Source organism: Felis catus, chromosome D1, assembly GCF_018350175.1.
Source record: "Felis catus isolate Fca126 chromosome D1, F.catus_Fca126_mat1.0, whole genome shotgun sequence".
Classification (NCBI taxonomy): Eukaryota; Metazoa; Chordata; class Mammalia; order Carnivora; family Felidae; genus Felis; species Felis catus.
Window position 1 is genome coordinate 56,659,216 of NC_058377.1, and position 11,657 is coordinate 56,670,872.

General features: G+C 51.2%; 1 protein-coding gene across 1 annotated transcript in view; it reads left to right on the plus strand.

Annotated features, from left to right (window-relative positions):
• MAP6 (microtubule associated protein 6) overlaps positions 1–9,338 on the plus strand; it is a 74,979-nt gene extending 65,641 nt beyond the window's left edge. Inside the window, exon 4 of the mRNA XM_011286628.3 lies at positions 8,206–9,338. Coding sequence (XP_011284930.2) covers positions 8,206–9,196 — 991 coding nt within the window. The 3' untranslated portion in view covers positions 9,197–9,338. The remainder of the gene's footprint in view (positions 1–8,205) is intronic.
• Positions 9,339–11,657: the final 2,319 nt, after the last annotated feature.

The window sequence follows — 11,657 nt, forward strand, 5'->3', positions numbered from 1 at the left end:
ATCCAGGAAGAAGGACACAATCGCTGCCCCTTCAAAGAGCTGAGAGGCTGTCCCGGAGCCAGGCGGCATGGCATTTCCTGAAAGGGCGGCCCCGGAGCACAGAACCGGGAGCAGGGCAGGGATGGAAGGGAGTGGAGCTGACCGAAACACAGGTTTCCGCTCAGGGTCGAAACACGAGGCCACCAAGAGGTGTGTGCCCTACCTCGGGGCAGCGTGGGCCGTGGAGGGGCCCGTTGGCAGGGAGAGAGTGACAGAACTCAGGAGACCCGATGACTCTCAGGAGTAGCGCTTTCCTAGAGCAGACAGGGAAGACTGCTCCAGCCAAGCGACGTCTCTGCCCCGGAAGGGACCTCTGGGTCTCCCTGGCTGACGGTTTGGGGTCAGGGCTGCCGGGGGTGCCGGCACCCTGGCAGCTTTACGGTGCGCATGGTGTGTGTTTGTGGGTCTGTCCCCTGCTCCCCACACCGGTGGGGGTGGGGTGGGCTCCTGAAGGGCCCAGGTCTCATTTACTCCCGCGCCCCCAGCACAAGGCCTAACCCAGAGCAGGGGCTCAGCGGACTTTGTCCCATGAGTGGCTAAAAGAGAAAAAACTGAAAGAGAATAAAGAGACAAAGCGATACACCAGCCATCTGTTACTCACAAATGTCTGCAGGTGCTACTGTAGGGCAGACGCGAGATACTAGCGATGCAAAGACGAGCCAGACACAGCCCCCGGGCCAGCAGGAGAGGCAGGTCATTACCAAACGCCAGGACAACTGCTGACGTTGTGGGGCTAGCACGGAGCCTGTCGGGGAGAGAGGCAGGAGTGGGAGTCCTTGTTTTGAGACGCCTTGTCTCCTGCAGATTCTTCGTAAGAATAATGAGCCTTTCAAAGATGGTTTCCTTGGCCCTCCCCCTCCGGTAGCTGCATTTCTTATCCTGCCTTGGGAGCTTTGTTTGTGCCTGGGAAATGCGGGCTCCTGTGCGAGGCCCACGGGGGCCCAGAGGAGGAGAGCGAAGCCACCAAATTACCGTGTCCGCTGTCTCCCCAGCCTTCTGCCAGAGGCCCCGAGGTGCAGTCGGCCTGGGCCCTGGCTCAGCCCCCTCCCGCCCATCTTTGTTCCAAGTGAGTTTGCTCCATCCCTTTGACCCATTAAGATGTCGAGGGGCCCATGTTTCAGTCCTGGACCTGCTATTCATCAGCTGTATGGCTATGGGAGAGTCACTTGCCCACTCTGAGCCAGTTTCCCATCACAGAGTAACACAACTGGACTAGATCATTGAGTCCCTCTTTGGAAGTAACATGTACTAAACACCCATATTCCAGGGGTCACGCCAGGAGTGTTCCCACGAACTAATCCTCCCTAGAAGGTGAGCACTGTAATCCCCACCTTATAGATTATGGATGCTGAGGTATAAAGGCCAGCATGCCTGTGATGACACCCTGTGGGCTAGAAAGATGTTGGGTCGTCATGCAGACCCAGCTCTTCTGGCCCCTGACCCAATCCACGCACTCCCCACCCCTGACCTGTGGGCTGCTCTTTACGTTATAAGAAATGATCTATGTTAAAGCACCTGGCACCGAGCCTGGCACATGCTTACTGCTCAGAAAATAGGGGTTTCTTTCTTCCACAAGCCTTTTCCAAGCTGTGGAGGCAGGGGATTCACGGAGAGAGCCCATAGGTCCTTGATTTTTGAACAGGGCCCTACTTAGAGCACTGCCCCGGTTCTGGGCTACTTTGATGGTGCATCAGGAGACAGTCTGGGGGGGAAAAGAAAGAGAAAACCACACGGGTGGATTATGGGATTAGAATTGTGTGCAAGGGTAGAAATCCAGCAGGAGGGAAGGAAGCCCTTTTTCCAAATAGTCTCTGGCAGGGCTCGCTAATCCTGTTTCCAGACTCTGATAAAGCATATAGATCCAAGGCCAGTGTGTGTGTGCCCGGGAGGCAATTGCCTGTCTCCATGGTAACAGGAGGAAGGGCAGAAAATCAAGTTACTAAGACTTAGGATGTCTCATATAACCTTGGAACATTAAATTTTGCAAATACGACAGCACCCAGCACAGAAAAGCTCTCATGTATTCATTCATTTGACAAGTATTTAGTTGGGGTATCCCCTGCTGTTTTAGGTATAGACAATATGGTGATATGCAAAGTCGGCATGGTCCTGCCCTCTAAAAGCTTCAGTCTAGTAGGGGAAACATTAATCCAAAAGAATGCGAGTAATCAGCCTTGTGAAGGGGTGGGAAAGACAGTGCAGGGACGAGGAGAGCCTGTAGCTGGTGACCTTGTCCCATCGATGGGGTCAGGGAAGGCTTCCCTGGGAGAGTACTCCAGTGAGCTGAGAGATAAGGGATGAGTACACATTAACCAGGGCAAGAGGGAGCAAGAGAATGTTCTTGGAGGAGACAACAGCATGTGCAAAACTGGAAATGGAAAGAAACAGGGCGTACTGAGGAACAGAACAAAGTCCTGGGAGCCTGGGGACATAGAGCCAGGAGGGCATCAGGAGCAGGCTGGTCAGCTAGATGGGGCCATGTAACAGGTTTCACTCTCTCTCTTTTTTTTTTTTAATGTTTATTAATTTTTGAAAGAGAGAGAGAGACAGAGTGCAAGCAGAGGAGGGGCAGAGAGAGAGGGAGACAGAATCTGAAGCAGGCTCCAGGCTCCGAGCTGTCAGCACAGAGCCTGACATGGGGCTCAAACTCATGGACCACAAGATCATGACCTGAACCGAAGTCGGACGCTCAACCAACTGAGCCACCCAGGTGCCCCTAACCGGTTTTACTCTTTATGCTGAGTGCATTGAGAGCCGTGAAGAGTTGTAAGCAAAGGGGGTTGCTTTTTGGAAAGGTCATTCTGATTTCTGTATGAAGAATGGATTGGAGGAGGAGGAAAGGATACCAGTTAGGAGGCCGTGACCGTGGTCCATGGAAATGATGACACAGCTGGTGGAGGAAACGGAAGGAGGGAAAGAAGTGGAAAAATTCACGAGACAAATGTTAGGAGCCGGAACAGATGTTTCCTGATGGATTGGGTGAAGGTTTTATGGAAGAAGGAGATATCAAGGATGACGCTGGGTTTCTGGCTGGGGCCGTGAGATGAATGACGAACCAGGTCTCAGGAACAATAATTTGTAAATCTTTCCGTTTGACCTTCTTTGTTGCAGGTACTGTGCTGGGCACTGGGGCTGCAGGCCGGGAGGATGGCCCCTGCCTTCAGGGAGCTCAGGGGCACAGTGGGGGAAACTGACATTAAATGGGGTATCTGTGAATGTGGGAGAGACTGTAAAATGGTGCGGCAGGAGGGAGCTCATTTGGAGAGATGCAACCGGGACCTTGTGAGGAAGTGGGGTCTGAGCCGAGCCGTCAAGGACAGACAGGGCAAAGCGGGTGAAAGGGGACAATCCAGGAGGCAGAAACAAGAAACAAAGCACAGGGGATGCGTAAAACAGCACGGGCTGCCCAGAGGACGGTGCCGGGAGGGTGAGGCTGGAGGGCTGGTCACCCCTCTCCCTGCCTTCCTCCAGGGCTGCCCTGAGGGTCCGGTGAGCTAAAGTAAGGAGGATGTGAGCATTTAGTAAGCTGTTACTACAGTTCATGGGAATGGACTTAACCACGTGATGCACCACAGCGCTCTACAAATCTGGAGAACTGTGATTTCACATCCCTGCCCAACAGGATCGTCTGGTCCTCTGTTGTAAGAGTTCCTGATATTTGTATTGTTGTCCCCATTTTATAAGTGGAGAAACTGAGGTCTCTATGGTCGAGTAATTGCCCAAGATCTCCAAGATCTTGCAGGCAATAAGCAGCACAGAAGCCTCATGACGAATCCGACAGGTTGTTCTAGTTTCTGAGAGGGGACGCGGGCTGGGAGCCCGAGGGGGTCTGTGGCACGTGTTGTCCTGAGAAGATCTGCAGCTGGCCCAGGGCTCCAGATTTTTGGTTGCGCCGGCGGGGCCATGGCCAAGGACATGCCCCTGCCAAGGACAGCTGGCCCGTGGGCCGGCGGGGCTGAATCCGGCCCATCTCACCTTGCCAACCGGCTGAGGGTGCAACTTAGAATCATTCACATGGAAGGCACTGGGCGGGCGGCTTCTGCCAGCCTTACTGGGAATGGTGGGGCATTTTACAGACGGGGAGACTGGCAGGGCACTGTGGAGCCAAGTGATGGCCAGTCAGGGTCAACGAGAGTTTTATGTTGTCCTTGAGGGTGGCTCTGTCCATAGGAAAACCAACTGAGGCTGCTTTGGTTTCATTTATTATTATTATTTTTTTAAGACTTTTTTCTTAAGTAATCTCTTCACCCAACATGGGCCTCAAACTCACAACCCCAAGATCAAGGGTCGCGTGCTCCACTGACTGAGCCAGCCAGGTGCCCCAAGGCTGCTTTGGTTTTAAAAATGAATGCTTAATTTATAAAAGTAATGCATTTTAAAAATCTGGTAAAATTCAACAGTCTCTTTTAAGGGGGATTTTATAACCTAATTAATTGGGTTCCCTTAAATAATTTACATTAAATTATAAGTCATTTAAAACAAACTGGGGCGCCTGAGTGGCTCAGTTGGTTAAGCATCTGACCTCGTCTCAGGTCACGATCTCATGATTTGTGGGTTCGAGCCCCACATCGGGCTCTGTGCTGACAGCTCAGAGCCTGGAGCCTGCTTCGGATTCTGTGTCTCCCTCTCTCTCTGCCCCTCCCCAGCTTGCACTCTGTCTCTCTCTCTCAAAAATAAATAAACATTAAAAAATAAATTAAAAATAAATAAATACAGTAAAATAAACTTAAAAATATAACTATTGGGTTATCATAAAAGTTTTAAAAATTTGTAAAATTTTGAAAAAATTATCATTGTTTTCAAAATTTGTAAAATTGTCTTCTATCTTTCAACTTAAAATCACAAATCTAAGTTAATTACTCCATTATACATTTTATATTGGAGTCACAAAGCTAATCTGTTAGGTATTCTAATATGCCAAATTATTTGAAACACCACAGATGTGTTCAAAATCAATCTCCATAGATTTTTCCTTAGCTTAATACCAAAAAAGGGTAAGATTGCAGATTTATCAATTTTATCATTTCTAATCTTCATTCTAAACCTCCCCATGAGTCAAGACACTTCCTCAGGAAACAGCTTCACCAACCAAAGCAATCTAGGGTTATACGTGGGGTTAGGTTGCAGGTGGCTAAGAGGCTCTTTCAACAGAAATGTGGGGCTTGGCACGGGGGCCAGGGCCTCAAATACCCAGGGAAGTTCATTTTGCCCACACTGCGGGGCCAGCCCCCTGTTTCGTCTCCATGCCAGCCAGGGACGCCGAGTTTATGTGCTGCCAGTGAGGTAGGTTTTGCAGTGCAAGCCCCTGAGATCAAGTTAAGCCCTGTCACCTCTTGTGTCCCCTCCCTCAGCTCTGTCACTGCTTCACAGTGACCCCACCCAGGTTGTTCACTACCTGATGGGATTCATCCAATCCATTTCCTACTTGGTTCCATTCTGAATTAGGTGATTTTTATCTCCTCTCTGGACGTATTTTAAATTTTTATTTATTTAATGTATTAAAATAGTATTAAAATAAATAAAATGTATTTATCTTATTTAAATGTTTATTTTTGAAGGAGAGAGAGCGTGAGTGGGGGAGGGGCAGAGAAAGAGGGAGACGCAGAATCTGAAACAGGCTCAAGGCTCTGAGCTGTCAGCCCAGAGCCCGACGTGGGGCTCGAACTCACGGACTGTGAGATCACGACTTGAGCCGAAGTCGGACGCTTAACCGACTGAGCCACCCAGGCACCCCAGTATTAGATGTATTTTAATGCCGTCTTTGGAATCTGCATACTTTGGGTGGCCTTGCCTGACTCCCTCTGCAAACGCTAAGGTCCCACTGATGACAGCCAGCTGTGTCCAGCTGGCCAGAGCAGCTGGTGGTCTGGGTCATGCTGAGCCAGGGAGCCACCTTGGCCCCTGTCGGTCCACTGTGATGCTCAGAAACATCCAGAGGGATTGACAGAGTCTGCCTAGGATGCTGTGTGCTCTGCTGAGAGACATAGGTCCCCAGGGAACTCAAGATGCTACATACAGTAAAAAGCTGCTAGACTGGGATGACATATCACAATAAAAATAGTCCCAGTATGTGTAGCGTTACTTCTAAATAAATAGAAAAATATTTTTTTTAATTTTTATTTATTTTGAGAGAGAGGGAGGGAGAGAGAGAGAGAGGGAGAGAGGGGGGAGGGGCAGAGAGAGAGAAGAGAGAGAATCCTCAGCAGGCTCTGTCCTGTCAGCGCAGAGCCCAACATGGGGCTCGATCTCATGACGGTGAGATCAAGACCTGAGTCGAAATCCAGAGTCAGTTGCTTAACTAACTGAGCCACTCAGGTGCCCCATAAATAGAAAAATAATTGTAATATTGCATAGTAATGTCGTGGTACAAGGTGCTCGACGTACATGATCTCTAATCATAAACTTCTGAGTAAATATCATTATATCCAATGAAATAGATGACAAACTTGAGGCCCAGAGAGACAAAACCATCAGAAACTAGGGAAGTGGTAGCAAGTAGGGGTCTTACTAAACCAGCTTTAATAAGCAGGTAAGACATAGTCCTAAAAGCTGATGGGAACTGTTAAAATGCTGAAGAGGTTTTAAGCTTAAAGACTTGACTGGCCACAGAGCGTAAGAGAGTAATAATAGCTCCCCTGTACTGAGCAGCCTCTGTGCCCGGCACTACCATGGACAGAGGACAGGCTCCAGGAGTGGAAAGATCCAGACTCTAGAGTCCATGGAGGTCTCTCACTTTCCAAATCGCGTGCTCCCTCCAGACCTCAGTTTCTTCCTCTGACAAGTAAGGGTAACACAGTCCTCCCCGCATGCTTCACGGGGTCGCCGCGTTGCCGAAACGAGCTATGAGAAGGAGTGATTTGGAAACTGGAATGTGCCGTAGGTGTGCCAGGGTTTGGGACACTGGCTGAGTGCCAAATATCAGCCTGGCCTGCAAGGAAGGAGTGTGTGTTCTAAACTAGACGGGTGGCCTCTGCGTGTGGCCCTGAATGTGTCAGTGATGTCACCTGCTCTCCGCGATGTGGATGGGCCAAGGGATGAGGAGGGTGTCCACAGTGAGGCCTGGTGAGAGGGTTGGATTCGGCTGCAGGGGAATCAGCCCCAGAGCCTTGGAGTAAGTGAGGGCAAGGGCCCAGGGTCAGTAGAGGGAGCCAGAAGTGGGGATAGAGCGGGGGGAGCAGGGCCATTCACTGCCTGAATGGAGAGTCCCTGCCTCCAAAGGTGGGGGCAATGGCAGTGGCTCAGGCAACAATGTGGTGCATCGCCTATAGAGAATTTAAATGCAGTAAGAAAACCAATTAAAAGCCACTCTGCTTTTTATTATCACCTTGCGTAGGCTATTCTAAACCATGTTAATGAGAAAATACTTTCCCCTTAGTAGGAAGAGGTGTTAGAGGGACATTCTCCTGCCCTCTTTCTTTTATGTATATATATATATATATATATATATATATATATATATATGTTTATTTACGTTTGAGGAGGGGAGGGGCAGAGAGAGGGAGACACAGAATCCGAAGCAGGCTCCAGGCTCCAAGCTGTCAACACAGAGCCCGACGCAGGGCTCGAACTCGTAAATCGTGACATCATGACCTGAGCCGGAAGTTGGACGCTTAACAGACTGAGCCACCCAGGCACCCCTATCCTGCCCTTTGTATTATCCCTCTCCACAGCCAGTCCTTAACAAAGGATTTGGGGGCGGGGGGTAGCAAAGGCCCTGAGAAGAGGGAAAGCGTACTGGCCTCTAGGGTCATCTGAATGGATGGCTAAGACGGGCTCGCAGGAGGGCCCAGCTATCATGGAGGAAGGGAGAGCGGCCTGGGTGGAGTGTGGGGTGGACAGGCTGCTGGGATGCCCACAGCCACAGGAGGACTCTGAGCCCTCTGCTGTACTGCCCTCGTCAGCTGGGTGCCCTCCCACCCCCCGCTGTGCCACGCGCAGGTTATAATCAATTGGCAAGCACATTGAATGACTGATTCCTGAGCCTGCCCCTCCCCCCACTCCACGTTCTGTAGTAAGAACATGGACATCAGATTCTCCTCTTGGCTCTCCAGGAAGAGTTCCCTTCCCAGGCTCCTCTAGGCCGAGACTTATCAGGCAATCTGTGCTCTGCCCAATCCTTGGCCTGAGTGTTGGCCCTCACAGTGACTACCTCTCTCTCCTCTGCAGGAGCCAGGTTGAACTCACCAGTGATTCACGTAAGAATCGAGGTCCTGTAGCCACAGAGCCAGACAAGGATCAAAGTCCTATGGGCCCAGGGCCTCTGAAAGATCAAGGTCCTGTGATCCAAGATCGTCCAAAAGATCAAGGCCCTATGGTCCCAGAGCCTCTGAAGGGTCAAGCTCCTGTGGTCTCGGGGCCTCTGAAAGATCTAGGTCCTGTGGGCCCCGCACCAGTTAAGGATCAAGATCACGTGGCCCCTGAGCCTTTAAAGAATGAAGGGTCTGTGATCACAGCACCAGTAAAGGAACAAGGTTCCTTGGTCCCGGTGCCTCCAAAGAATCAAAGTCCTGTGGCTCCAGAAATAGTTAAGGATCAAGGTGCCATGGTACCAGAGCCTCCAAAGGATCAAGGGCCCATGGTCCCAGCGCCTGTCAAAGATCAAAGCCCCGTGGTCCCTGAGCCTGTGGATCAAGGTCCCATGGTCTCAGCACCTGGCAAAGATCAAGGTCCTATGGTTCCAGAGCATCCGAAGGATCAAAGTGCCACGGTCATAGCACCTATAAAGAATGAAAGCCCTGTGCTCTCTGAGCCTGTAAAGAATCAAGGTTTAGTGGTTCTGGAGCCAGCCAAGGATCAAGGTGGAGTGGCCCCAGAGATTCTGAAGGATCACGATTCTGTGGTTGAGGCACATGTAAAGAATCAAGGTCCTGTGGTCCCAGCACTAGTCAAGGATCAAGGTCCCATGGTCCCAGAGCCTCCAAAGAATCAAGATCCCGTGGTCCCTGAGCCTGTGAAGAATCAAGTTCCCATAATCCCGGTGCCTCTGAAAGATCAAGACCTTCTGGTGTCACCACCAGCAAAGGACCAAGGTCCTGTGGTCCCTGAACCTCTGAAGACTCAAGGTCCCAAGGGCCCTCAGCTGCCCACTGTCTCACCTCCACCCCCAGTCATGATCCCAACTGTCCCCCGCGCGGAATATGTTGAGAGTTCCCCTTGATACTCACCCCTCGACACGCCAAGGAAGGATCTGGCGGTGGAAGTGCTCCCTCCCAGGGGCAGCGAAGACACATATTTAATCTGCATGAAACACGCACTGTATAGTCTTGCTGGGATCTAATAAAGCTGGTCCCTCTGGCGCAGTAGTGTCTCTGGCTCTACTTGAGTGTGTGCGTGTGTGTGTGCGTGCGTGCGTGCCATGCACATTTACAAGAGGGCATGCGGGACTCTGCACGTATCCATCTGGGGCAGATGAGTCTGAGAAACCCCCAGCTCTGCGAGTAGATAGTGTAAGATGGGAGGGGGTGGGAGTTGTTAGGAGATGGAGGGCAGGATCCCATGATGAGCATGTGGGGCAGAACAATCCTGTGTCTCTCCTCCACTCTCACTCCCACAGCGCCTCACTTCTGACACCATACGTGAAACAATTAGCCGGCACCAGCTGGGTGTCCTGCGATGCGACTCAATTCTGACAGTATCCACCTGGGGATAGCGTCAGACCCCACAGGTTTTAAGGACCCAGCCCCACACGATTGCCCCCAGGCCTCCATTGCAGATGCCACTTGAAGTCCCAGGCTGTAATTTATACTTCTGACTGCAGGATATCAATTGAGATCTCCACAACCCCTTACTGGGGTTCAAAAATTTGCTAGAATGTCTCACAGAACTCAGGGCAACACTTACTTCCGTTTACCGGTTTATCATTAAAGAATAAAGGCTACAGATGAACATCCAGATGGAAGAGATGGAAGAGGAGGGGGAAGAGGCGTGAAGTTTCCATGCCGTCACCAGGCTCACCACCCTCTCAGTACCTCCAGCAACCCAGAAGCTCTTAGGCATGGTCAATTATTAACTCAATATCCAGCCCCTCTCCCATTCCCAGAGGATAGGGGTAGGACTTAAAGTTCGAGCTTCTAATCATAGCTTAGTCTTTCTGGCGACCAGCACCCAACTGGAAGCTATCCAGGAGACTACCAAGAGTTGCTTCATTAAAACAAAGGACAGTCCTATCATCTAGGGAATTCCAAGGTTTTTAGGAGCTCTGTGCCAGGAACCGGGGAGGGAGACCAATGCGTATATTTCCTATTATCTCACAGGTTGGGTCCCATGAATGCCTCGGAACAGGTACCAAACCACAGCAGGCTGAGCCCCATATTGGTCAGAGTTAAAGCCCAAAGAGGAGAGAAGGACAGGAACCCAGCGGGTCCAAGGTAATTCTGGGTGACTGTTTTTCATCAAGGGCTCAGGCCTAAAGCTCATCCAGAGGACATGCTTCTTTTTTTTTTTTTTTTTTTTTTAACATTTATTTATTTTGGGGACAGAGAGAGACAGAGCATGAACGGGGGAGGGGCAGAGAGAGAGGGAGACACAGAATTGGAAACAGGCTCCAGGCCCTGAGCCATCAGCCCAGAGCCCGACGCGGGGCTCGAACTCACGGACCGCGAGATCGTGACCTGGCTGAAGTCGGACGCTTAACCGACTGCGCCACCCAAGCGCCCCAGAGGACATGCTTCTTGAGCAGACCAGGCCTCTAATCAGAAGAGTCCCAGGACACTCATGAGGGTAGAACCTAACATCTGCTGATCCCCCTTCAGTCTCCAGGACAGCTCGGCCAAGACTTCTAAAACAATGCCTGAGGACCCTTGTACATTTTCAAGTCTGTTTTCCTTAGCACCCACTTTATCTCGCTCATTGCTGGGCATTGAAGTCACATTGGCAAAGAAGCCTCAGTCTTGCGGCAATAAAACGTGGTGTGGGATGAGGCCCTGGGACAACTGAAGGGGTGGCTTTTTTTTTTTTTAATTTTTTTTTTTTAATGTTTATGTTTATTTTTGAGACAGAGAAAGACAGAGCATGAACGGGGGAGGGGCAGAGAGAAAGGGAGACACAGAATCGGGAGTGGGCTCCAGGCTCTGAGCCATCAGCCCAGAGCCTGACGCGGGGCTCGAACTCACGGGCCTCGAGATCGTGACCTGAGCCGAAGTCGGACACTCAACCGACTGAGCCACTTAGGCGCCCCCTGAAGGGGTGGCTTTGAGAGGACAGTGAAGAGAGAATCCTTGGTGGGGGCAGCCAGGAAGGCTTCTCGGAGAAAGTGGCCATGGAGTACAGACAGCTTGGGCAGGGGCTATGAAGGGTGTGGGTACAAGGCCGAAGTAAGCCCCTTCTGGAAGTCCTTGAATGAAAGGAACCGTATTTGCATGAGAGCTTGACCAAGGGGTGTGGCAGGTCTCTGGGGCAGAAGACTGGGACCAGGCTGAGGTGACCAGTTCTCTGAGCCTGAGGGCCTGAGGGAGGGCGGGGGGAGGGGGTGGGGGGGTGGGGGGGGACTAACGCTGGGGGACTGCCAACAGGGCTGAAGCTCCACCTTGGTCAGAGATGAGTCCTGTGAAGACAGCCCCCCTGTAATGGCCACAATAGCCTCAGAGTCCTCAGGATCCTGGGGGCATCAGGGGAGCTCT